This window comes from Salvelinus alpinus, chromosome 15, assembly GCF_045679555.1.
Source record: "Salvelinus alpinus chromosome 15, SLU_Salpinus.1, whole genome shotgun sequence".
Lineage (NCBI taxonomy): Eukaryota > Metazoa > Chordata > Actinopteri > Salmoniformes > Salmonidae > Salvelinus > Salvelinus alpinus.
The window spans coordinates 17,721,317-17,744,841 of record NC_092100.1 but is presented as its reverse complement, the minus strand read 5'-3'; the positions used below and the strand labels follow the sequence as shown (position 1 = coordinate 17,744,841).

Sequence of the window (23,525 nt, the reverse complement as noted above, 5' to 3'; positions counted from 1 at the left end):
AAAAAATAAATACAGTAGGGGAAGAGGTAGTTGTTTGGGCTATTTATAGATGGGCTATGTACAGGTGCAGAGATCTGTGAGCTGCTCTGACAGCTGGTGCTTAAAGCTAGTGAGGGAGATGAGTGTTTCCAGTTTCAGAGATTTTTGTAGTTCGTTCCAGTCATTGGCAGCAGAGAACTGGAAGGAGAGGCGGCCAAGGAGGAATTGGCTTTGGGGGTGACAAGTGAGATATACCTGCTGGAACGCGTGCTACGTGTGGGTGCAGCTATGGTGACCAGCGAGCAGAGAAAAGTCGGGACTTTACCTAGCAGGGTCTTGTAGATGACCTGGAGCCAGTGGGTTATCTCCCATTATGGGTTATTCCAGTGTTGTGTATATGCAGGACCAGTCAAAAGTTTGGACACACCTACTCATTCCATGGTTTCTTTATTTTTACTCTTTTCTACATTGTAGAATAATAGTGAAGACATCAAAACTATGAAATAACACATATGGAATCATGTAGTAACTAAAAAAGTGTTAAACAAATCAAAATATATTTTATATTTGAGATTCAAAGTAGCCACCCTTTGCCTTGATGACAGCTTTGCATAGTTGTCATTCTCTCAACCAGCTTCATGAAGTAGTCACCGGGACTGTATTTCAATTTACAGGTGTGCCTTGTTAATTTGTGGAATTTCTTTCCTTAGTGCGTTTGAGTCAATCAGTTGTGTTGTGACAAGGTAGGGGTAGTATCCAGAAGATAGCTGTAACGATCTTCGTTGGGAGAAAGAGAGGAGGACCAAAGCGCAGCATGGTAAGTGTTCATGATGAATATTTAATGGAACAAAACTGAACACTGAAATACAAAACAATAAAGTGAACGAACTAAAACCGAAACAGTTCCGTGTGGAACACACAGACACGGAAGACAACCACCCACAAAACACAACAGAAAACAGGCTCCCTAAGTATGGTTCCCAATCAGAGACAATGACCAACACCTGCCTCTGATTGGGAACCATATCAGGCCAAACTGAAAAAACCCAACATAAAAACCCAAACATAGATAACCCACCCAACTCACGCCCTGACCATACTAAAACAACGAAAATACAAAAGAACTAAGGTCAGAACGTGACAGTACCCCCCACCCCTCCCAAGGTGCGGACTCCGGCCGCAAAACCTGAACCTATAGGGGAGGGTCTGGGTGGGCATCTGTCCGCGGTGGCGGCTCTGGCACTGGACGTGGACCCCACCATAGTCTTAGTCCACTTCAGTAGCGTCTTTAGAGCGGCGACCCTCGCCGCCGACCTAGGACTGGCAACCCTACTAAAGGGCCCCACTGGACTGAGGAGCGCCTCTGGACTGAGGGGCAGCTCCAGACTGAGGTGCAGCTCCGAACTGAAGGACGGCTCTGGCGGCTCCTGACTGACGGGCGGCTCTGGCGGCTCCTGACTGACGGGCGGCTCCTGACTGACGGGCGGCTCTGGCGGCTCCTGACTGACGAGCGGCTCCTGACTGACGGGCGGCTCTGGCGGCTCCTGACTGACTGCTCTGGCGGCTCCTGACTGACGGGCAGCTCTGGCGGCTCAGGACAGACGGGCGGCTCAGGCGGGTCAAGACAGACGGGCGGCTCAGGACAGACGGGCGTCTCAGGACAGACGGGCGGCTCTGGCGGCTCAGGACAGACGGGCGGCTCTGGCGACTCAGGACAGACGGGCGGCTCTGGCGACTCAGGACAGACGGGCGGCTCAGGACAGACGGGCGGCTCAGGACAGACGGGCGGCTCAGGACAGACGGGCGGCTCTGGCGGCTCAGGACAGGAAGACGGCTCTGGCGGCTCAGGACAGGAAGACGGCTCTGGCGGCTGTCACCTGGCTCGATGCCCACTCTAGCCCGGCCGATACGAGGCGCTGCTATGTACCGCACCGGGCTATGCACACGTACTGGAGACACCGTGCGCTCTTCCGCATAACACGGTGTCTGCCCGGACGCTCGCTCTCCACGGTAAGCACGGGGAGTTGGCTCAGGTCTCCTACCTGGCTTAGCCACACTCCCCGTGTTCCCCCCCCCCCAATACATTTTTGGAGCCGCCTCTCTGGCTTCCAGCCGCGCTTTCGTGCAGCCTCCTCATACCGCCGCCTCTCCGCTTTCGCTGCCTCCAGCTCAGCCTCTGGGCGGCGATATTCACCAGCCTGTGCCCAGGGTCCCTTACCATCCAGAATCTCCCCCAAGTCCATTTTTCCAGATATCGCTGCCGCTGCTGCTGCCCGTTACCACGCTGCTTGGTCAGGTTGTGGTGAGTGGTTCTGTAACGATCTTCGTTGGGAGAAAAAGAGGAGGACCAAAGCGCAGCGTGGTAAGTGTTCATGATGAATATTTAATGGAACAAAACTGAACACTGAAATACAAAACAATAAAGTGAACGAACTAAAACCGAAACAGTTCCGTGTGGAACACACAGACACGGAAGAAAACCACCCACAAAACACAACAGAAAACAGGCTCCCTAAATATGGTTCCCAATCAGAGACAATGACCAACACCTGCCTCTGATTGAGAACCATATCAGGCCAAACGAAAAAACCCAACATAGAAACACAAACATAGATAACGCACCCAACTCACGCCCTGACCATACTAAAACAATACAAAATAACTAAGGTCAGAGCGTGACAATAGCCCTATTTGGAAAAATACCAAGTCCATATTAAGGCAAGAACAGCTCAAATAAGCAAAGAGAATTCCATCATTACATTAAGACATGAAGGTCAGTCAATCCGGAAAATGTCAAGAACTTTGAAAATTCTTCAAGTGCAGTCGCGAAAACCATCAAGCACTATGATGAAACTGGCTCTCATGAGGACCGCCACAGGAAAGGAAGACCCAGAGTTACCTCTGCTGCAGAGGATAAGTTCATTAGAGTTACCAGCCTCAGAATCTGCAGCCCAAATAAATGCTTCACAGTTGTGTCAAGTAACAGACACAACTGTTCAGAGGAGACTGTGTGAATCAGGCCTTCATGGTCGAATTGCTGCAAAGAAACCACTACTAAAGGACACCAATAAGAAGAAGACTTGCTTGGGCCAAGAAACATGAGCAATGGCTACCACAGCAATCTGTAGCGATACACCATCCAATCTGGTTTGCGCTTAGTGGGACTATCATTTGTTTTTCAACAGGACAATGACCCAAAACACACCTCCAGGCTGTGTAAGGGCAATTTGACCAAGAAGGAGAGTGATTGAGTGCTGCATCAGATGACCTGGCTTCTGCAATCACCTGATCTCAACCCAATTGAGATGGTCTGGGCTGAGTTGGACCGCAGAGTGAAGGAAAAGCAGCCAACAAGTGCTCAGCATATGTGGGAACTCCTTCAAGACTGTTGGAAAAGCATTCCTCATGAAGCTGGTTGAGAGAATGCCGAGAGTGTGCAAAGCTGTCATCAAGGCAAAGGGTGGCTACTTTGAAGAATCTCAAATGTAAAATATATTTTGATTTGTTGGTTTCTTTTTTGGTTACTACATGATTCCATGTGTGTTATCTCATAGTGTTGATGTCTTCACTATTATTCTACAATGTAGAAAATAGTAAAAAACATTTTTTTGAATGAGTAGGTGTCAACTTTTGACTGGTACTGTAAATTTCAAAAGCCATGTAATCCTCTAGTGGTACAGCCACATAATAACATGTAGCTGATCCAGATTAATAGTATCTTCTTCTCAGAACAACTGTCATACACAATATTTTGTTGTTGCCCAAAATACAGTATGTTTTATAGACTAAGTGGTAGTGGGTATTGGAGCATTCATGGACTCTATGGAGATTCATCTTTGTGTTTTTGTTTACCTGTTCCTCCACACTGTCACATACCAGTAATTACCTGGTTATTACATATGAGTAAAATGTGTATGATAAAAAGCACGAGTCATCAGGGAATTGTCATTGTGAGAGAGCTTACCAACTGTAATGACTTTACTCAAAGATGTGAAAACATTTATGTCCCTAAGTGCTTGTTGAGGTGGGCAATTTCCTTTAAGATTCTCTTCTGACCTGTGCCTTGTTGTGTTATGGAAAGGGAACACAGAATATCCACTAGGTTACTATTTAGAAATAAACATAGTACATACATCGATCCCAGTATGCCCAACACCTAAACCAGCCTATAAATTATCTGCTGTCTCAATGTGTATGCCTATTGTTCTTGGAGGTATATCATATTTTATTATGGCATCTAGATTTAAATTTTCCCAGATTGCTATTTGGCTTTGAGCTGAACAATGGTTTTGAGACAGAAAGAAACATTGTGAAAAGGATTATCCTCATTCACATTTGAATAAATTTAAGGAAAATAATGTTGGTTTCCTGTGTTACAATCTCGTTGAGAATAACCCACACACAATACTTTTCAGACGTGTGTTCATTATTTTCCAATCATAATTATATTGATAGTAAACTCTTCTAGTTGATAGCAACTGATTTTATTTATCAACAATGAAAGTAGATTTTTGTCATTAATATCAATCAATAGATCCATCCTCCTTCCTTTGTAATTGTGTAAACGTCAATCTTTCGTGCTCAACGCACTTACGTTGTGTGGCGCTAGGAAGTTCGTCACTGTTTGGAGTTCAGGCGCGTCTCGAGCTGTGTTTTCTGTTTAATTTCAGGTGCGGTTCGAATTTTGTTTAGGTTCAAATCTGACTCGAAGCAGAAACTGTGATCACAAATATCCGCTTGGATAAACATATCACCGAGGATCTTGATCATATTCATCACTGCACCGGAGTCCATTTAGTCAGCGCAACTTGTGTCGAGATGAGTGTGGAGGCGTACGGGCCGAGTTCTCAAACGCTCACCTTCCTGGACACGGAGGAAGCGGAGCTACTTGGGGCTGATACCCAGGGCTCGGAGTACGAGTTTACCGATTTTACCCTCCCCAGCCAGACGCAAACTCAAGGCCAAACCCAGAGTCAGCTGGACAATCAGGTTTTTATTCTTCATGTGAAGCTAGCCAAACTTGCATGCTTGCCCTCCATCAATTCCTACAACTGCTAACGCTAGCTAGCTAACGTTACTGTTAGCCAGCTAGCTACTACTAGCCATGTTCGCGCACTGGCTAACTAGTTAACTCTTGTTTGCTAACATACACTGGTAAATTGTCAACTATGACTATGTAGCAATCACTGCTGGCTGACTAGTATTACAAAATGAGCTATAACTAGCTAACTTCAGCAGTATTATTTAGCTATCAAACCACCTTGTCTGCCAACGCGTAACGTTAGAAATCCACAACCATTGACTTCATCCTCTCAAATGAGGCCAAAAACATGTGATAAATGTTGGTACTGCTTTAAGTGCTAACTAGTTTGTTATCCAACAACAACAGTACCAATGAATGTGTGGGTAACGAGGTTCTGCAGTAATTCCTAGTCTTCCTCAAGTAATTGACTGGTAACATACAAATTAAAAGTTAGGTTATGTTGTTACACCCACCGTAAGAAACTTCAAAGTTCATAGTAGTGGCAAAGGAAATATGTCTCTACCTAGTGCCATAGCAATGCCTCCATGTTTTTGGCATTGTTGCAGTCCTAATTCAACCATGTTCCATCTGTAGGTGAATGGTCCTGATGAAGGGCTTCACAATGGAGGAGTCGACGATGTGGCCAAGGCGAGCCAACTCCTTGCTGAGTTGAACTTCGAGGAGGATGAAGAAGACACCTATTACATCAAAGACCTCCCACTGCATGCCTGCAGGTAGGAGAGTGAGCCAAACACTTGATTACTAATTTATACGATTGTCCCACAGTATCAGACTGTTAAACAGCTAACAGCTGCCAACATACTGACTCAAATCTCTAGCCACTTTAACAATAAAAAATTGGATTAATAAATGTATCACTAGTCACTTTAAACTATGCCACTTTATATAATGTTTACATACCCTACATTACTCATCTCATATGTATATACTGTACTCTATACCATCTACTGCATCTTGCATATGCTGTTCTGCCATCGCTCATCCATATATTTATATGTGCATATTCTTATTCATTCCTTTATACTTGTGTGTATAAGGTAGTTGTTGTGAAATTGTTAGATTACTTGTTAAATATTACTGCACGGTCGGAACTAGATGCACAAGCATTTCGCCACACTCACATTAACATCTGCTAACCATGTGTATGTGACCAATAAGATTTGATTGGTTGAATTGTTAGAGGAACATATGGACATGTTTATACATGCAACACCCTACTAACTAAGATTTAGAGTTTGCTAATAAGGTAACATATTTCCTTTTTGTAATATGCAAATATTTCATCTCTGTTATTGTTTTCTGTGCGCTGCATATGTCATATAAGGGCCTTTTGCTATGTTTATTTTTTCAGTTACTGTGGCATCCATGATCCTGCATCTGTGGTGTACTGCAACACAAGCAAGAAGTGGTTCTGCAATGGACGTGGCAATACATCTGGCAGGTATGCAGCACTCCAGTGTCTCATACACTAAAAATGTGTATTCATAACATGCATTTGTATTTATTATAGATCCTCATTAGCTGCTGCCAAGGCAGCATCTACTCTTCCGGGGGTCCAGCTAAATTAAGGCAGTTTATACAATTTTGAAAGCATTACAATACATTCACAGATTTCACAGCACACTGTGTGCCCTCAGGCCCATACTCCATCATTACCACATATCTACAGTACAAAATCCCTGTGTACGTGTGTGTAGTGTGTATGCATGTGTCTGCCTATGTTTGTTGCTTCAGTCCCGCTGTTCCTTAAGGTGTATTTTTATCTGTTTTCTTTTAAATCTAATTTTACCACTTGCATCAGTTACTTGATGTGGAATAGAGATCCATGTAGTCATGGCTCTATGTAATATAGTGCGCCTCCCATAGTCTGTTCTGGCCTTGGGGACTGTGAAGAGACCTCTTGTGGGTTATGCATGGGTGTCCGAGCTGTGCGCCAGTAGTTCAAACAGACAGCTCGGTGCATTCAACATGTCAATACGTCTCATAAATACAAGTAGTGATAAAGTCAATCTCTCCTCCACTTTGAGCCAGGAGAGATTGACATGTATATTATTCATATTAGCTATATGTTCTTCATCCAAGGGCCAGCCATGCTGCCCTGTTCTGAGCCAATTGCAATTTTCTTATGTACCTTTTTGTGGCACCTGACCACACGACTGAATAGTAGTCCAGGTGCAACAAAACTAGGGCCTGTAGGATCTGCCTTGTTGATAGTGCTGTTAAGAAGGTAGAGCAGCGCTGTATTATGGACATACTTCTCCCCATCTTAGCTACTGTTGTATCAATCTGTTTTGACCATGACAGTTTACAATCCAGGGTTACTCCAAGCACGTTAGTCACCTCAACTTGCTCAGTATCCACATTTATTTATTACAAGATTTAGTTGAGGTTTAGGGTTTAGTGAATGGTTTGTCCCAAATATAATGCTTTTAGTTTTAGAAATATATAACTTATTCCTTGCCAACCACTCTAAAACTAATTTCAGTTCCTGTAGTAGCTGACATTTATAGTGTTGAGACATCCGCATACATAGACACACTGGCTTTACTCATGTCATTAGTAAAGTTTGAAAAAAGTAAGGGGCCTAGACAGCTGCCCTGGGGAATTCCTGATTCTACCTGGATTATGTTGGAGAGGCTTCCATTAAAGAACACCCTCTGTGTTCTGTTAGACAGGTAATTCTTGATCACAATATAGCAGGGGGTGTAAAGCCATAACACATACGTTTTTCCAGCAGCAGAATATGATCGATGATGTCAAAAGCCCACTGAAGTCTAACAAAACAGTCCCCACAATCTTTTTATCATCAATTTCTCTCAGCCAATCATCAATCATTTGTGTACGTGCTGTGCTTGTTGAATGTCCTTCCCTATAAGCATGCTGAGTCTGTTGTGAATTTGTTTTCTGTAAAATAGCATTGTATCTGGTCAAAAACAATTTTCCCCAGAAGTTTAAGGGTTGGTAACAGGCTGATTGGTCGGCTATTTGAGCCAGTGCAGGGGGCTTTACTATTCTTAGTTAGCGGAATGACTTTTGCTTCCCTCCATGCCTGGTGGCACATACTTTTTAGTAGGCTTACATTGAAAATATGGCAAATAGGAGTGGCAATATCGTCTGCTGTTATCCTCAGTAATTTTCCATCCAAGTTGTCAGACCCCGGTGGCTTGTCCTTGTTGATAGACAACAATTTTTCACCTCTTCCACGCTCACTTTACTGAATTCAAAATTACAATGCTTGTCTTTTCATAATTTGGTCAGATATACTTGGATGTGTAGTGTCAGTGTTTTGTTGCTGGCATGTCATGCCTAACTTTGCTAATCTTGCCAATGAAAAAAATCATTAAAGTAGTTGGCAATATCAGTTGGTTTTAAAGTAGTTGGCAATATCAGTTGGTTTTGTGATGAATGAGTCATCTGATTCAATGAATGATGGAGCTTAGTTAGCTTTGTCTTCTCCCAAAATATTATTTAAGGTGATCCAAAGCTTTTTAACATCATTCTTGGTCATTTATGTTTATTTCATAGTGTAGTTACTTCGTCTTTTTATTCAGTTTAGTCACAAGATTTCTCAATTTGCAGTACGTTTGCCAATTGATTGTGTAGCCATTCCTTTTGCCTCATCCCTCTCAACCATACCATTTTTCAATTCCTTATCAATACACAGCGATTTTAGTCATTTTCTTAATAGTTGCATGTTTATTAGTATCTGGAATAAGCAATTTCGTAAGTGCAATGTCTGATTGCTCCTCATTACACACCACAGACCAACAAATATTCTTTGCTTCAACAACATAGGAATCACTACAAAATGTATTGTATGACCTCTTATACACTATATTAGGCCCAGCCTTCAGAACTTTGGTTTTCCTAGATATGGCTATTATATTGTGATCACTACATCCGATGGATCTGGATACTGCTTTCAAGCTAATTTCTGCAGCATTAGTAAAGGTGTGATCAATACATGTTGATGATTTCATTCATTCGTGTGCTGTTTGTAACTACCCTGGTAGGTTAACTGATAACCTGAACCAGGTTGCAGTCACTGGTTACAGTTTGAAGCTTTTTCTTGAGTGGGTGGCTTGATGAAAGCCAGTCAATATTTAAATCACCCAGAAAATATACCTCTCGGTTGATGTCACATACATTATCAAGCATTTCACACATGTTATCCAGATACTGACTGTTAGCACTTGGTGGTCTATAGCAGCTTCCCACAAGAATGGACTTTAGGTGAGGCAGATGAACCTGTAGCAGTATTAGTTCAACAGTATTTAGCATGATATCCTCTCTAATCTTTACAGGAATGTGGTTCTGAATATAACCAGCAACACCGCCACCATTGGCATTTCTGTCTTTTTTTGTGAATGTTGTAACCATGTATTGCTATCACTGTATCATCAACTCTATTATCTAAGTGAGGTTCAGAGACAGAATATGAATATCATCTTTTACTAGCATGTTATTGATTTCATGAACCTTGTTTCTTAAGCTACGTATGTTAATGTGGCCTATTTTGAGCACTCAGCTTACATGCGTGTGCAAGTAAGTTGATGCTCTCCCATGCTCTCATTCAGCCACATAGTGAACCACTTGGTGAGAGCCAAATGCAAAGAGGTGACTCTGCACAAAGATGGGCCACTGGGCGAGACGGTGCTGGAGTGCTACAACTGTGGCTGTCGCAACGTCTTCCTCCTTGGCTTCATCCCCGCCAAGGCCGACTCGGTGGTGGTGCTGCTGTGCAGGTGTGTACAATCAGATGAAAAGGGGGGAATGGTGGCTAACAGTGGGTGTGATGTGATGGACTGATTCTGCATGTGTGATTACCATAGATTTGACAGTATGTGTATTGCCATAGATACCATGATTTAAACGTAAGTATGTCATATTATGGCAAGAGAGCAACACAACCATCTGTCCATGAACAGACTTTCGATAACGCAAATATATGTTGACAGTATCCATATGTTTGTGCTACTAGGCAGCCATGTGCCAGTCAGAGCAGCCTGAAGGACATCAACTGGGACAGCTCCCAGTGGCAGCCGCTGATCCAGGACCGCTGCTTCCTCTCCTGGCTGGTGAAGATCCCCTCGGAGCAGGAGCAGCTCCGGGCCCGCCAGATCACCGCCCAGCAGATCAACAAGCTGGAGGAGCTCTGGAAGGTACTAGGCTGTCTTAACCTATCCAGAGCCATGAAGTAGACATAGCTTAACCTCAGAAATAATCATAAAACACCACAGCATCTGACATACTGGGCAGGGGGCAACCAAATTAGGCAGGGGAATCGCCCACCTATCAGTAGCTGTAGGAGGAAGCAGGCTGTGTTCCCATATATGGACGTGAATGAAATCATGAACATGTTCATCATCCTCTCGTCTCAGGATAATCCCACGGCCACTCTGGAGGACCTGGAGAAGCCCGGCATAGATGAGGAGCCCCAGCATGTGCTGCTGCGCTACGAGGATGCCTACCAGTACCAGAACATCTTCGGCCCCCTCGTCAAGCTGGAGGCTGACTACGACAAAAAGCTTAAAGAGTCCCAGGTACAGCCTCCACATCCCCCTTAGATAATCCATTAACTCCCCTTTAAATCAACATAAGGGCAGTCACAAATGCATCTACTGTGCCACGTTCTACTATAACGTACACATTCTATGCAGTATAAGTTTACCTATGTCTTGTGTGAGGTGAAATTATAATGGTGGAAACCTTGCTGTAACCCTGACAAATTTATGAAATCAGTGAAAATGTTCAGGGAAGGATGCAAGTTCAAAGAAACATAAATTGTACTTGAACATAGCAGGGTGGCTGAGTTGTTTTTTTATGTAGCTAATGACAGTATGACTAATTTGTTATACATTTTTTTTCCTTTGTTCTCATCTGTAACTCTTCACAGACCCAAGATAATATAACGGTCAGGTGGGACCTGGGGCTAAATAAAAAGCGGATTGCCTATTTCTCCTTGCCCAAGACGGATTCAGGTGGTAATTATTTCAATGGACTTTTCTCTGTCTACCAGTGGTTCTGTTGTGCATAGAGAACCCACACATCCCATACCTGCATCCCCAGTGGTGTGTGTGTTTTTGTGCTGGCCGTTTTGTGTACGGTATTGTATTTTGTCCACCTCCTTGGAACCATTCATATATTTTTGGATGTACTGTAGGTTTGAGCAAAGTGTTTCTAACGTCTCTGTTGTGGTTGTTTGCACAGACATGCGGCTGATGCAAGGAGATGAGATATGTCTGCGCTACAAAGGAGAGCTGGCCCCACTCTGGAAGGGCATCGGCCATGTCATCAAAGTCCCAGACAGTATCCTTTAACTGAAAGATCATTCTGAAGAAAAACACATTTTCTTCAGTGGTTGCTACCTTTTTGATCTCAGTGTTCCCTTTTTTAGCAAATAGGATCCACCTCTCCATCTTTCCTTTTCCATGATGGGGTCAGGGGGAAAGTTGTTTTGCGTCTCAACTCGTCAGCCAATCTGAACAATCTCAATGTCTCAAACGATAACTCGTTTTTGTCGCCATTGCAAAACGTGAGGTAAGCAGTCTGATGCTAGCCACGTTATTGGGTTGTAACGTTTAAAGCCTTGCATAAAGAAATCATATTTTATTGGGAGATAGTTAAAGAGCTAGTCTACCGTAGCACTCCCTTCGGAGAGGACCATCCAGGGGTTATCACCCCTCTAGATTGCACTCCCGCTAGTGTATCTGATGTATGCTAATGTTGGGAAAATCTACAGTTTTGTAGACCTTTCATCCCTACTATTAACCCTGTTCAAGGGGAGAGAAAAAAACCACATCTTTTTCTTTCTAACATTCCACAAAGAAAGGCTATTTTGCTGTACTTATTTCCTTAGCACCCTTTGTGAAAGACTATGGAGATGAGATTGCTATAGAATTGCGCAGCAGTGTCGGAGCTCCTGTGGAAATACCCCACAACTTCCAGGTGGATTTTGTGTGGAAGTCCACTTCCTTTGACAGGTACGACAAGCAGATCAGAATATTTAATCAGTTCTACTTTGGTTTTTAACGTGACTCGATTTCCAGAGAGTACTGATTGCACAGCTAAAGCTGCATTTCACACGAATTATCATTAACATAAATTCTGTTAGTTATACATTAAAGAATTTAATGAATAAGACATGATATGAAGGTACTAGCTTGTATTATCATTGTTAACCACATCACTCTTTATTTCCACTATAACCCATTGGTTTCAGAATGCAGAGTGCCCTGAAGACCTTTGCTGTGGACGAGACATCCGTGTCAGGCTACATCTACCACAAGCTGCTGGGCCACGAGGTGGAAGATGTCATCATCAAGTGTCAGTTGCCCAAACGCTTCACTGCACAGGGCCTGCCTGACCTCAATCACTCTCAGGTCTGACCCCCACTCCAAACACCTCACTGACCCACCTGACCATGGGGTCTGACACTTGAATTTCTAACCAATTAGTTTTAGTGAATTAATGATTAGAAAAGGAAGACATTTCCTCATGATAGTAATGCCGTCTTATAATCAAGAGGAACTTCATCTGGAGTTAAATGTTAATTTCCCGTACTTCCATGTGCTTGTCTTTATGCGCAACGTTCATAAGTGTTTTGGCTTTGATTTGTGTGTTTAAAATAGGTGTATGCTGTTAAGACTGTGCTGCAGAGACCCCTCAGTCTTATCCAAGGCCCCCCCGGCACTGGGAAAACGGTCACCTCTGCCACCATCGTGTACCACCTCGCCAGGCAGGGCAATGGGTAAGGCAGTTCACACTCCTCATTATGTATTTGTTAAAAGCAAGTCATTTTAGCGGAAGCTCTTATCCAGAGCAACTTAAAGGTAGGCTATGTACAAGAAGGCTAAACATCAAAGCAAACTATGAAAGTATGCTATAGCATCTGCTCGTTGTCATTGCATTCTGCATTCATCTGTTGTGTGTTTGGTTCTGCAGGCCCGTGCTGGTGTGTGCTCCCAGTAACATCGCAGTGGACCAGCTGACTGAGAAGATCCACATGTCGGGCCTGAAGGTGGTCAGGCTGTGTGCTAAAAGCAGAGAAGCCATCGACTCCCCTGTCTCCTTCCTGGCCCTGCACAACCAGATCCGCAACATGGACAGGTGGGGCATGCTGGGAAATGAAGTCCTTTTTTTTGTTGCACCGTCTGAACTTGAATTGTAGTGGTGCTGTCATAATCACACCTGTTAATACCTTTAGCAATGTATTAGCCTTGTTTAAATATCAAATAATGAAGAAAAGGGAAGAATGCATTTGTTAACTGCTTCAATAGAACCATTGAATAGTTCTGCCAGATTTGCTAACAGGGGTCATGCTTAGTTTTCTGTCCTTGCCAAGTGTTACTTTTTAATATAATAACTAATTCTGTGTTGCTAATGACTCAACATGCTGTGTCTGCTGTGACCCCCAGTATGCCAGAGCTCCAAAAGCTGCAGCAGCTGAAGGATGAGACCGGGGAGCTGTCGTCCGCTGACGAGAAGCGCTACCGGGCCCTGAAGCGCACCGCTGAGAGAGAGCTGCTCATGGTGAGGAGGACACTTAACACTACCACTTTTGTTGCCCAATAAGTCACAGCAGTTACAACAGTCTTATGAGAACAGTACGGCAAGTCCTGTGATGTAGAATGTTTTTTGACCTAGTGACGATATGGGTTCCCCATTCCTCTAATTTAAACCAACTCATAACCTGTTTGCCACTGTCCCTCATTAGAATGCAGATGTGATCTGCTGTACCTGTGTGGGGGCAGGAGACCCCCGTCTGGCCAAGATGCAGTTCCGCTCCATCCTAATCGATGAGAGCACCCAGGCCACCGAGCCAGAGTGTATGGTGCCCGTGGTCCTGGGTGCCAAGCAGGTACACACATGTACACAAACACACACAAAAAACGATTTATGCTTAAGATTGGTTCAATCCCAATGTTCTTTGCATGGACATGTTTTGACAAAAAGTGTCAATGGTTCAACAGTCAGTGAGACCTACTCAATCCAGACTTTAAAAAAAAATTCTGCCAAAGAAATGGACATGGTCTGTTTAAAAGACTGTACCAGACAATGTAATTTCCCAGTGTTGATTTCACTACAGCTCGAGAGAGGCTAAACATTTCTGGTTAATTGTCATTTAATCGTGAACTCCCCCTCCACAGCTCATTCTGGTGGGAGACCACTGCCAGCTGGGCCCAGTAGTGATGTGTAAGAAGGCAGCCAAAGCAGGCCTGTCCCAGTCTTTGTTTGAGCGTCTGGTGGTGCTGGGCATCAGGCCCATCCGTCTGCAGGTGCAGTACCGCATGCACCCGGCCCTCAGCGCTTTCCCCTCCAACATCTTCTACGAGGGCTCCCTGCAGAACGGAGTCACTGCTGGTGAGTTAGATGTTTTTACCAGGCTACTTGCTCATATTATAGCTTTTGAATTGGTAATGTGTACAACAATAATTAACTTATTATTAGCAATGTACTAGTGCCTACTAACATTTCCCCACAAAATATACAGTAGAGCAACTAGAAACGTTTCTGTAGAAACCATGTTTGTTTGCAATCTAGAAGTAGCAGTGTATTGATTCAAGCAGTGTTTCAGATTCCAATGGGTTTGTGTTCAAACACTGAGTGTCAAACACTTACTCTACTGCGGAAGTTTAAAATTAGGCCACTCTGAAATCTTCTGTAACTCTACTCTAACTCGAAGTGTATTGCTTTTGTGCACATATTTGCTGGAAATTTAGGTTTGTTCACAATCTCACTGGCTTATTGAAGACGAAGTGCCATACTAACCATGTTGACAATGCATTTTTTTTTTCTGGGCAGCTGACCGCATCAAGAAAGGCTTTGACTTCCAGTGGCCACAGCCAGACAAACCCATGTTCTTCTATGTGACTCAAGGCCAGGAGGAAATCGCTAGCTCTGGAACATCCTACCTGAACAGGTACGGATCACAGTCCAGTCAAGGTTAATCTCAAAGTATCAACAGCATTGTAAAGTCCATGGAGAGTAAGAGCACCTCCTCCCAGCTGCCCACTGCACTGAGGCTAGGAAACACTGTCACCACCGATGAAATGATCGATTATCGTAGATTTAATAAGCATTTTTCTACGGCTGGCCATGCTTTCCACCTGGCTACTCCTACACCGGCCAACAGCTCTGCACCTCCTGCAGAAACTTGCCCAAGGCCCCACACCCCCCCGCTTCTCCTTCACCCAAATCCAGACAGCTGATGTTCTGAAAGAGCTGCAAAATCTGGATCCCTACAAATAAGCTGGGCTAGACAATCTGGATCCTCTCTTTCTGAAATGATCTGCCTCCATTGTTGCAACCCCTATTGCTAGCCTGTTCAACCTCTTTCGTATCGTCTGAGATACCTGAAGATCGGAAAGCTGCCGCAGTCATCCCCCTCTTCTAAGGGGGAGACACTCTAGACCCAAACGGTTATAGACCTATATCCATCCTGCCCTGCCTTTCTAAAATCTTCGAAAGCCAAGTTAACAAACAGATCGCCGACCATTTCGAATCCCAGCGTACATTCTCCACTATAAAATATGGTTTCAGAGCTGGTCATGGGTGCACCTCAGCCACGCTCAAGGTCCTAAACGATATCATAACCGCCATCGATACAAGACAGTACTGTGCAGCCATCTTCTTTGACAAGAGTCGAAAGCCTTAGCCAGGTCGATCACCAGATTCTTATCAGCAGACTCGATAGCCTTGTGTTCTCAAATTATTGCCTCGCCTGGTTCACTAACTACTTCTCAGATAGAGATCAGTGTGTCAAATCGGAGGGCCTGTTGTTCGGACCTCTGGCAGTCTCTATGGGGTGCCACAGGGTTCAATTCTCAGGCCGACTCTTTCCTCTGTATATATCAATGATGTCGCTCTTGCTGCTTGCTGGTGAATCTCTGATCCACCTCTACGCAGACGACACCATTCTGTATACTTCTGGCCCTTCTTTGTACACTGTTAACAAACCTCCGAATGAGCTTCAATGCCATACAACACTCCTTCCGTGGCGTCCAACTGCTTTTAAATGCTAGTAAAACTAACAGATCACTGCCCGCACCTGCCCGCCCAACTAGCATCACTACTCTGGACGGTTCTGACTTAGAATATGTGGACAACTACAAATACCTATGTGTCTGGTTAGACTGTAAACTCTCTTTCCAGACTCACATTAAGCATCTCCAATCCAAAATTAAATCTAGAATCAGCTTCCTATTTCGCAACAAGCCTCCTTCACTCATGCTGCCAAACATACCCTCGTAAAACTGACTATCCTACCGAACCTTGACTTCGCAGATGTCATTTACAAAATAGTCTCCAAAACTCTACTCAGCAAAGTGGATGCAGTCTATCACAGTGCCTTCCGTTTTGTCACCAAGGCCCCATATACTACCCACCACTGCGACCTGTATGCATATTCGTCGCCAAACCCACTGGCTCCAGGTCATCTATAAGTCTATGCTAGGTAAAGCCCTGCCTTATCTCAGCTTACTGGTCACCATAGCAACACCCATCTGTAGCACTCGCTCCAGAAGGTATATTTCACTGGTGATCCCCAATGCCAACACCTCCTTTGACCAACCTTCCTTCCAGTTCTCTGCTGCCAATGACTGGAACGAATTGCAAAAAACACTGAAGCTGGAGACTATTATCTCCCTCTCTAACTTTAAGCATCAGCTGTCAAGAGCAGCTTACTGATCACGGTACCTGTACACAGCCCAATTGTAAATAGTACACCCAACTACCTCATCCCCATATTATTTTTATTTTTTTGCTCCTTTGCACCCCAGTGTCTCTACTTGCACGTTCATCTTCTGCTCATCTATCACTCCAGTGTTTAATTGCTAAATTGTAATTACTTCGCCACTACAGCCTATGTATTGCCTTTCTTACCTCATTTGCACACACTGTATATAGACTTTTCTATTGTGTTATTGACTGTACGTTTGTTTATTCCATGTGTAACTCTGTGTTTGTGTCACACTGCTTTGCTTTATCTTGGCCAGGTCGCAGTTGTAAATGAGAACTTGTTCTCAACTGGCCTACCTGGTTAAATAAAGGTGAAATAAAAAAAAAGATTGCTATTTGGGAATGCAACTAGCGTGTCTTTATTTTGTTTGTTTGGAACTATTTGAACTACCATCCCCTTCTCCCCAGAACTGAGGCAGCTAATGTGGAGAAGATCACCACCAGGCTGCTGAAGGCTGGAGCCAAGCCTGACCAGATAGGCATCATCACCCCCTACGAGGGCCAGAGGTCCTACCTGGTGCAGTACATGCAGTTTAGCGGCTCCCTCCACACCAAGCTCTACCAGGTACAGCAGTATAGCTTAACTTACACTGTAAAAAAATATATACAATTTGATTTATTTTTGTTGTCACTGTCTTCTCAAGAACATAATTTGTCATATTGATTTGCTTTATTGTTCTGCAGGTGGTAGCAGATTTATAAAATCTTAAATCAGTATTACGTTACTACTAATATGTCGCAACCTGTTGCATTTGACCAATGCATGCTTTACAAAACTGGTCTGTCCTCTTTCCTCTGCTGTCAGGAGGTTGAGATCGCCAGCGTGGACGCGTTCCAGGGTAGGGAGAAAGACTTCATCATCCTGTCATGCGTCCGAGCCAATGAGCACCAGGGCATCGGCTTCCTCAACGACCCACGCCGTCTCAACGTGGCCCTCACCAGAGCCAAGTAAGCATCTGGACCATTAGTCTTCATTCTCACCACAGCTTCTCTGGAAGGATTGTTCCAGTCCGGCTGGAAATCGTAATAGTGGTTCAGCAGGAATACGTGATTAATTTAGAAGCGATTATTCATGTGTAAATCCATTTTATATCATGTATGAATCAATTTGACCCGTGACCCCATTAGAATGTTTACCCTTCCCGTCAATGTGAATGTAGACAATGCAAACGCATTGGTCAAAGATCTTGTCATCGAAGTAGAAATGCCTGCAACACTTAATGGTTCATTCTATGATGGCAGATTAAAGGCAATCTCCCACTGACCAGTGTTGTATATTGTGTAACGTATGTTTTCAGGTATGGGGTGATCATTGTGGGCAACCCCAAGGCCCTGTCCAAGCAGCCTCTGTGGAACCACCTGCTCAACTACTACAAGGAGCAGAAGGTTCTGGTGGAGGGACCCCTCAACAACCTGCGAGAGAGCCTGATGCAGTTCAGCAAGCCCCGCAAGCTGGTCAACGCCATTAACCCTGTGAGTTATCACAGGAGTGTACAGTTGGCACATGTTTTCAGTGTGGTTATTTATCCCATGTAGAGTCTAGTCCCATATACATGTTATTTAGTCATACTTTTAACACTTCTTCCCCAGTAACATTTGTAACACTTTTTCTCAGTTACACTCTGAACAGTTACACTTTTGTTGGCCAATATGTTACGACAACAGAACAGCAGTGCTTCTGCGTTTTCCTGGGTATTGAACCCATGTCTGTGTTCCAGGGAGCCCGGTTCATGAGCACTGCCATGTATGACGCCCGCGAGGCTCTCATCCCTGGCTCTGCCTACGATCGCAGCAGCGCAGGTCAGTGGAAAAATACCTCTAATCATTGTTTTATAATGTGTTCATTTTGTTCTGTACCTCCTTCAATAGCTGCTAACATTTTCACACCTAGACAACCTCTTCATAAAGGCTAATGCATGGGCAGTGCCATTGAGGACTTTCCTTTTGAAGTAGTCGACTGGGTGGGACTTCCTATGGGTTAAGGAAGGGTCTTCAGGAGGGATCAGACAATGAATTATGCTTTGGAGTAAACGTTCCATAACTGCAGGTGACAGTAAATCGCCAACCTTGGCTTTTTACCTGTTCAAACAACACACTCCAGGTGGCAGTGTGCACCCTTTCAGTTTTACCAACTCATAGAAGTAGTAGAAGAAGAATACTGACCCTACTTCAGAATGGAGATGGCCTCAATGGCGCTGCTCATGCTCTCACAGACACCATAATGGGACAGATACAATGAAAAGTCCTATCATTTGGGCTCCCGAGTGGCGCGGCGGTCTAAGGCACTGCATCTCAGTGCTAGAGGCGTCACTACAGACACCCTGGTTCGAGTCCAGGCTGTATCACAACCGGCCGTGATTGGGAGTCCCATAAGGCGGAGCACAATTGGCCCAGCGTCACCCGGGTTTGGCCAGTGTAGGCCGTCATTGTAAATAAGAATTTGTTCTTAACTGACTTGCCTAGTTAAATAAAGGTTACATTAAAAAAAATAACTACATGGAACAAATACATTCTCCAGTGATGTGACCACTCACACATGCATGACTACTGTGACATGTTTCTTTCAACAGGGCGTCCATCCAACATGTACTTCCAAACCCACGACCAGATCGGCATGATTGGGGCCGGGCCAGCCCACATGGCAGCCATGAACATGCCTATTCCATTCAACTTGGTGATACCTCCCATGCCTCCACCAGGCTACCTGGCCCAGGCTAACGGCCCTGCTGCAGGTGAGCAGGAAGCAAACGGCCATTATTCATTAGTTGTGCATATATTGACTGGTGGAATATTTATTTGGCCCTGTGAAGTTGGACAGTATCCAAATAATATCCAGTCTCTGTGTTCTACTTGGACCTCGGAGTTGCTTGACAGTGTACGTGTCACTGTTGTGGTGATGGTATGTTACAAAGCTTTGGAGATGTCCTCGTACCTCTACTATTTCTCCTCTGCAATGCATGTTTACTATTGGTTATTCTGTTTGATAAGTGAGCTGACATTAGTCTCTCTCTCTGCCACACAGGTCGTGGTGGGGTGCTGAAGGGCAAAGCGGGACGTGGCGGGCGCCAGAGGACCCGCGGCATGGGGAACCACAGTGGCAGTGGACAAAGCAATGGGCCAAACAGCCAGGACGTGTCTTCCCAGCCCTTCTCCCAGGGGCCACTCACCCAGGGCTACATCACCATGAGCCAGCCCTCACAGATGAGCCAACCTGGCCTCTCCCAGCCTGAACTGTCCCAGGTAACAATACTGGCTTAAACTCCACCCTCTACTACCTCAGCTATACCAAATTAGACTCTGGCCTCGTACTCCTATGCCCAATCCCAAATTGTCCCCACACTGCAATTGTGGAGATCTGAGAGGATTAGATGGGTATAAATAACAATTTCAATATCTTCACCTTGCCCAGTGGCTCTATGTAATGTTTGTCATATTGTTTACACTAAGCAAGAAGCCAGTATGGTAATAATAAAGTATCCAATATGATTATGTCGCCACCAGTGATTGTCTGGGTGAAGGTTCATTTTGCTGATATCATCTGATCCTCTCAGGGAAATGTTGGAAGAATTTGTGTTTTGTTTTATCTTGGATGTTATTGGGTGTTTCTCATTCTGTTGTAACAGGACAGTTATCTAGGCGATGAGTTCAAGTCCCAGATCGACGTGGCTCTGTCGCAGGACTCAACTTACCAGGGTGAACGTGCATACCAACATGGTGGGGTGACTGGACTGTCACAGTACTAAAGTGTAAGATAACTATTCCCATTCCTCACAGTACTAGAGTTGAATCAAGAACTGTTATTGATTTGTCCTCTACTGCAGTCAACAATGAGCTTCAGAAAATTGTTGGTGGAAGGCATTTTGAATATCCTTCTCATTTCCTTTTCTCAGGTTGTTGGAAGAGGAGCTAGGCTTGAGCTGAGCTTAGTTCATCAGCATTTTAATCTGGGTAATAATAAATAAAAAAATGGATACCTGTTTTCCTCTGCTACAACTGAAGCACCACCGTGTGAAATCAACGGGAGAGAGAAACCAACCAATCACGAGAGAGAAAGAAAGCGATAGAAAGGAAGAACGGACGGCCAGGAAGAGTGAACGAGTGGGAGTGAGGGACCACTGCCGGCACATGGGGACGAGAACGAGAGGAAGGCGACGGCAGGCGGTCGAGCTGTCGTGAGGAAGACGAAACGAGAACGAAGAAACAAAATGAGGCACAACTCCCAATGAAAGATGCCCACCCACCCCCTCTCAACCCCTTCCCCACCTTCCCTTCAAACCTCACGCCTCTGTCTGAGGGCATGACCAGTTGTCCAGAGGACCTCTCTCTTTGAGCAGCGAACAGGGAAAGACAAGTTCTCAAGCAACTTGGCTGGGGGAGCGCATTCCGCTAACTCTCAAAAGCAGATAACAAGAAAGTGGGGGGGTACGGAACGCTTCAAGCAGGCAACATAGGAAATCCTCACCTCAAAGTTGATCGGTTGTCACACCTGTTTGATACCCAGACTCATTTGATTAGATTGATGTGGAGGAAGAGTGGCGGTGTCGATCCCGACTCGTAGACCTGAAATCTCATCAAATGACAGCAAGAGGAACACTTCACGTCGTCGTTCAATTTTGAGTTGAAAAGGTTTCTGCGCTAAAGTCTGATATTAAAGAACTTTTAATTGAAATGCCTTTGATTGCCTTGGGAACCATTGGCTTTTTCAATAGGTCTTTTCAGAAATAGGTGGTTAACTAGAAATCTGGGGGAGTTGAGTGGCATGGGGATTTCAGAGGAAAGTTTCTCAAGATGTGAGCTCTGGACCTGAGAGTAATCCTATATCATAATGACCAGCATTGAAGTACATTAACTCAATGTTATTTGAAGTTGCGGCAAAGGCCTTTTTGATCTTTTGAAAGTGGGGGTGACGTGAGATGTCGCCCACTATGCTACTGGGCGGATCATTTTCAATTTTTTTAATGCTTTGTATGCTTAGATTGGCAGCGGCTTTGAAGTAACGCTTTACTCGGGGGAATTCCTTGTTGATGTAAGATCCGTCTGCATGAAACAAATTCCCATGCAAAGTGAAGACGGATATTAAGGAAAACTGATTTCCTCTATAGTCTACACACAATTTTGTGTCACTATTGAAGTTGCAAGAGGTAGGTGGCTAGGTGTGAAACAAAGAACAGGTAAGGTATAGCCAAGGTAGAAAGAGAAGGCTTGTGAACTCCTTGAATGGATACAAATCTTTTGATTCTAGTTCTTTTATTTAATATGGAATAGTGAATTGGGGTTCAAATTTGAATGAAATGCAGTCGCCCATAAAGAATGTTAGCTACATGACTAGAATTAAGTTGTCAAATCCAAAGCATTTGAAACCATTTCACACCATCCGTAAAATGACGAACTGGTACTGATTTTCAGAGGTGACAGTGATTTTTCACATGAAAGAATGTGTACATCCGAATCAGTGGCCATAACTTCCTTTGATTATTTGCAGGTACAAAGCAGCACAAAACATGAATGTAGGTCAAAGCATGGTTGGCACTTTTAAGTGAAAGCAACCTTAGCCAGCATATACCAATTTATTAGAAAGAATCAGTGAACATGGCCAGTATGTTGTGACCTTGAAACCACACAATACTGGTTTCTCAAAGGACTAACTGATACAAGCCACCTTCTCTTAGGAGGTTGCCTGGCGGTTAAGAACATTGGGCCAGTAACCAAAAGGTTGCTGGTTCGAATCCCTGAGCTGACATGGGGGGAAAATCTATCTGTGCCCCGAAGCAAGGCTCTTAACCCTAATTGCTCCTGTAAGTCGCTCTGGATAAGAATGTCTGCTAAATGACAAAAATGTAAAATAAGTTCCCACCAAACCAGGAGAAGGGCTTTCCTTTTGTAACTTCGATTTTATGTGCGTTTTACATTTTTGGCTTCCCTGTAGTTTGCCCATTGTAGCTGTTTACTCCAGATTCCTATGGCTCCAAACCCTCCATTCTTTCCCCTATGTGAATTCTAATGTGAATTCTAATGTAATCTATCTGCCCCCTAGCATTTCCTTTTTTGGCCGATTTGCTTGTGCACCTTTTTTGGGAGGGGGGGGGGGTTGTAGACAGCAACGTTTGACTTAAGTAGTTATCTGATGACAAAGGGTGGTGAAATAATGGTTGTATTTTTAAGTTTTAACACAATCCATAAAGGGAAGAGCCACAAACTATATTTGGGTATTTTTTTAAAATTAGTCCAACTGTTGATAGTCCCAAAAGTTAAGATATTGGACTTAATCAGTGTCACCGGCCACATTATGACATGCAAAACATTTTGGGACTGTATCAACAATGGACTAATAGTTTTTGTGGATTTTTCCTTTAAATTAACTATCCATGGGACTTTTGTATTTAGAAATCCTCGTCTATCAGTTTTTAGAAATGTTTGGGTGCTTAGCACCAAATTGAGAATATTCATTTTAGCTCACAACCTGCTTTGTCTTCCGATGTCCATTAATTTGTTTGTCGTCAATCCAAAAGACATTGTATGACAATCATGCTGTCAAATAGCTAGTCGTGGTTGAAACATGCTTAGTCGTTTGATAGACATCATCTATTGATTCCTGACATATTTTAGTACGGTAATCTCTGCCTTCCTTCCCAGCATTTGAAAATCTGTGCACTTCATGGATTTGCAGTGAAGATTAATTCAAGACATTTCGCCTTGAGTCCTTTCTTGTAAAACATCAATAAAGTTTGCTTCTGTCAAAGGTTTTGATTTTTATGAAAGTAAA

The 23,525-nt window shown here is 44.0% G+C and overlaps 1 protein-coding gene across 2 annotated transcripts; it reads left to right on the top strand.

The window, feature by feature from the left end:
- The first annotated feature begins 4,570 nt into the window (after positions 1-4,570).
- On the top strand, positions 4,571-23,501 carry LOC139539582 (regulator of nonsense transcripts 1-like). 2 transcript variants are annotated; one of them, XM_071342659.1, is made up of 24 exons: positions 4,571-4,968; positions 5,597-5,736; positions 6,375-6,464; positions 9,601-9,768; positions 10,005-10,185; positions 10,405-10,566; positions 10,920-11,007; positions 11,234-11,332; positions 11,898-12,006; positions 12,246-12,405; positions 12,655-12,773; positions 12,968-13,132; positions 13,441-13,555; positions 13,740-13,883; positions 14,173-14,386; positions 14,828-14,945; positions 17,171-17,327; positions 17,568-17,710; positions 18,061-18,235; positions 18,481-18,562; positions 19,333-19,494; positions 19,785-20,002; positions 20,386-20,508; positions 20,653-23,501. In XM_071342659.1, the coding sequence occupies exons 1-23, from the start codon at positions 4,798-4,800 to the stop codon at positions 20,503-20,505; spliced, it is 3,300 nt and encodes a 1,099-aa protein (XP_071198760.1). In that variant the 5' UTR covers positions 4,571-4,797; the 3' UTR covers positions 20,506-20,508; positions 20,653-23,501. The 2 variants fall into 2 exon arrangements, with proteins under 2 accessions (XP_071198760.1, XP_071198759.1); XM_071342658.1 differs by having other exon boundaries at positions 11,883-12,006.
- Positions 23,502-23,525: the final 24 nt, after the last annotated feature.

Coding starts and splice junctions, on each gene's coding strand:
- LOC139539582 (XM_071342658.1), top strand. CDS start 4,798: ATGAGTGTGGAGGCGTACGGGCCGAGTTCTCAAACGCTCACCTTCCTG. Junction 18,236..18,480: donor TGGTCAACGCCATTAACCCT/GTGAGTTATCAC, acceptor TCTGTGTTCCAG/GGAGCCCGGTTCATGAGCAC. Junction 19,495..19,784: donor GGCTAACGGCCCTGCTGCAG/GTGAGCAGGAAG, acceptor TCTGCCACACAG/GTCGTGGTGGGGTGCTGAAG.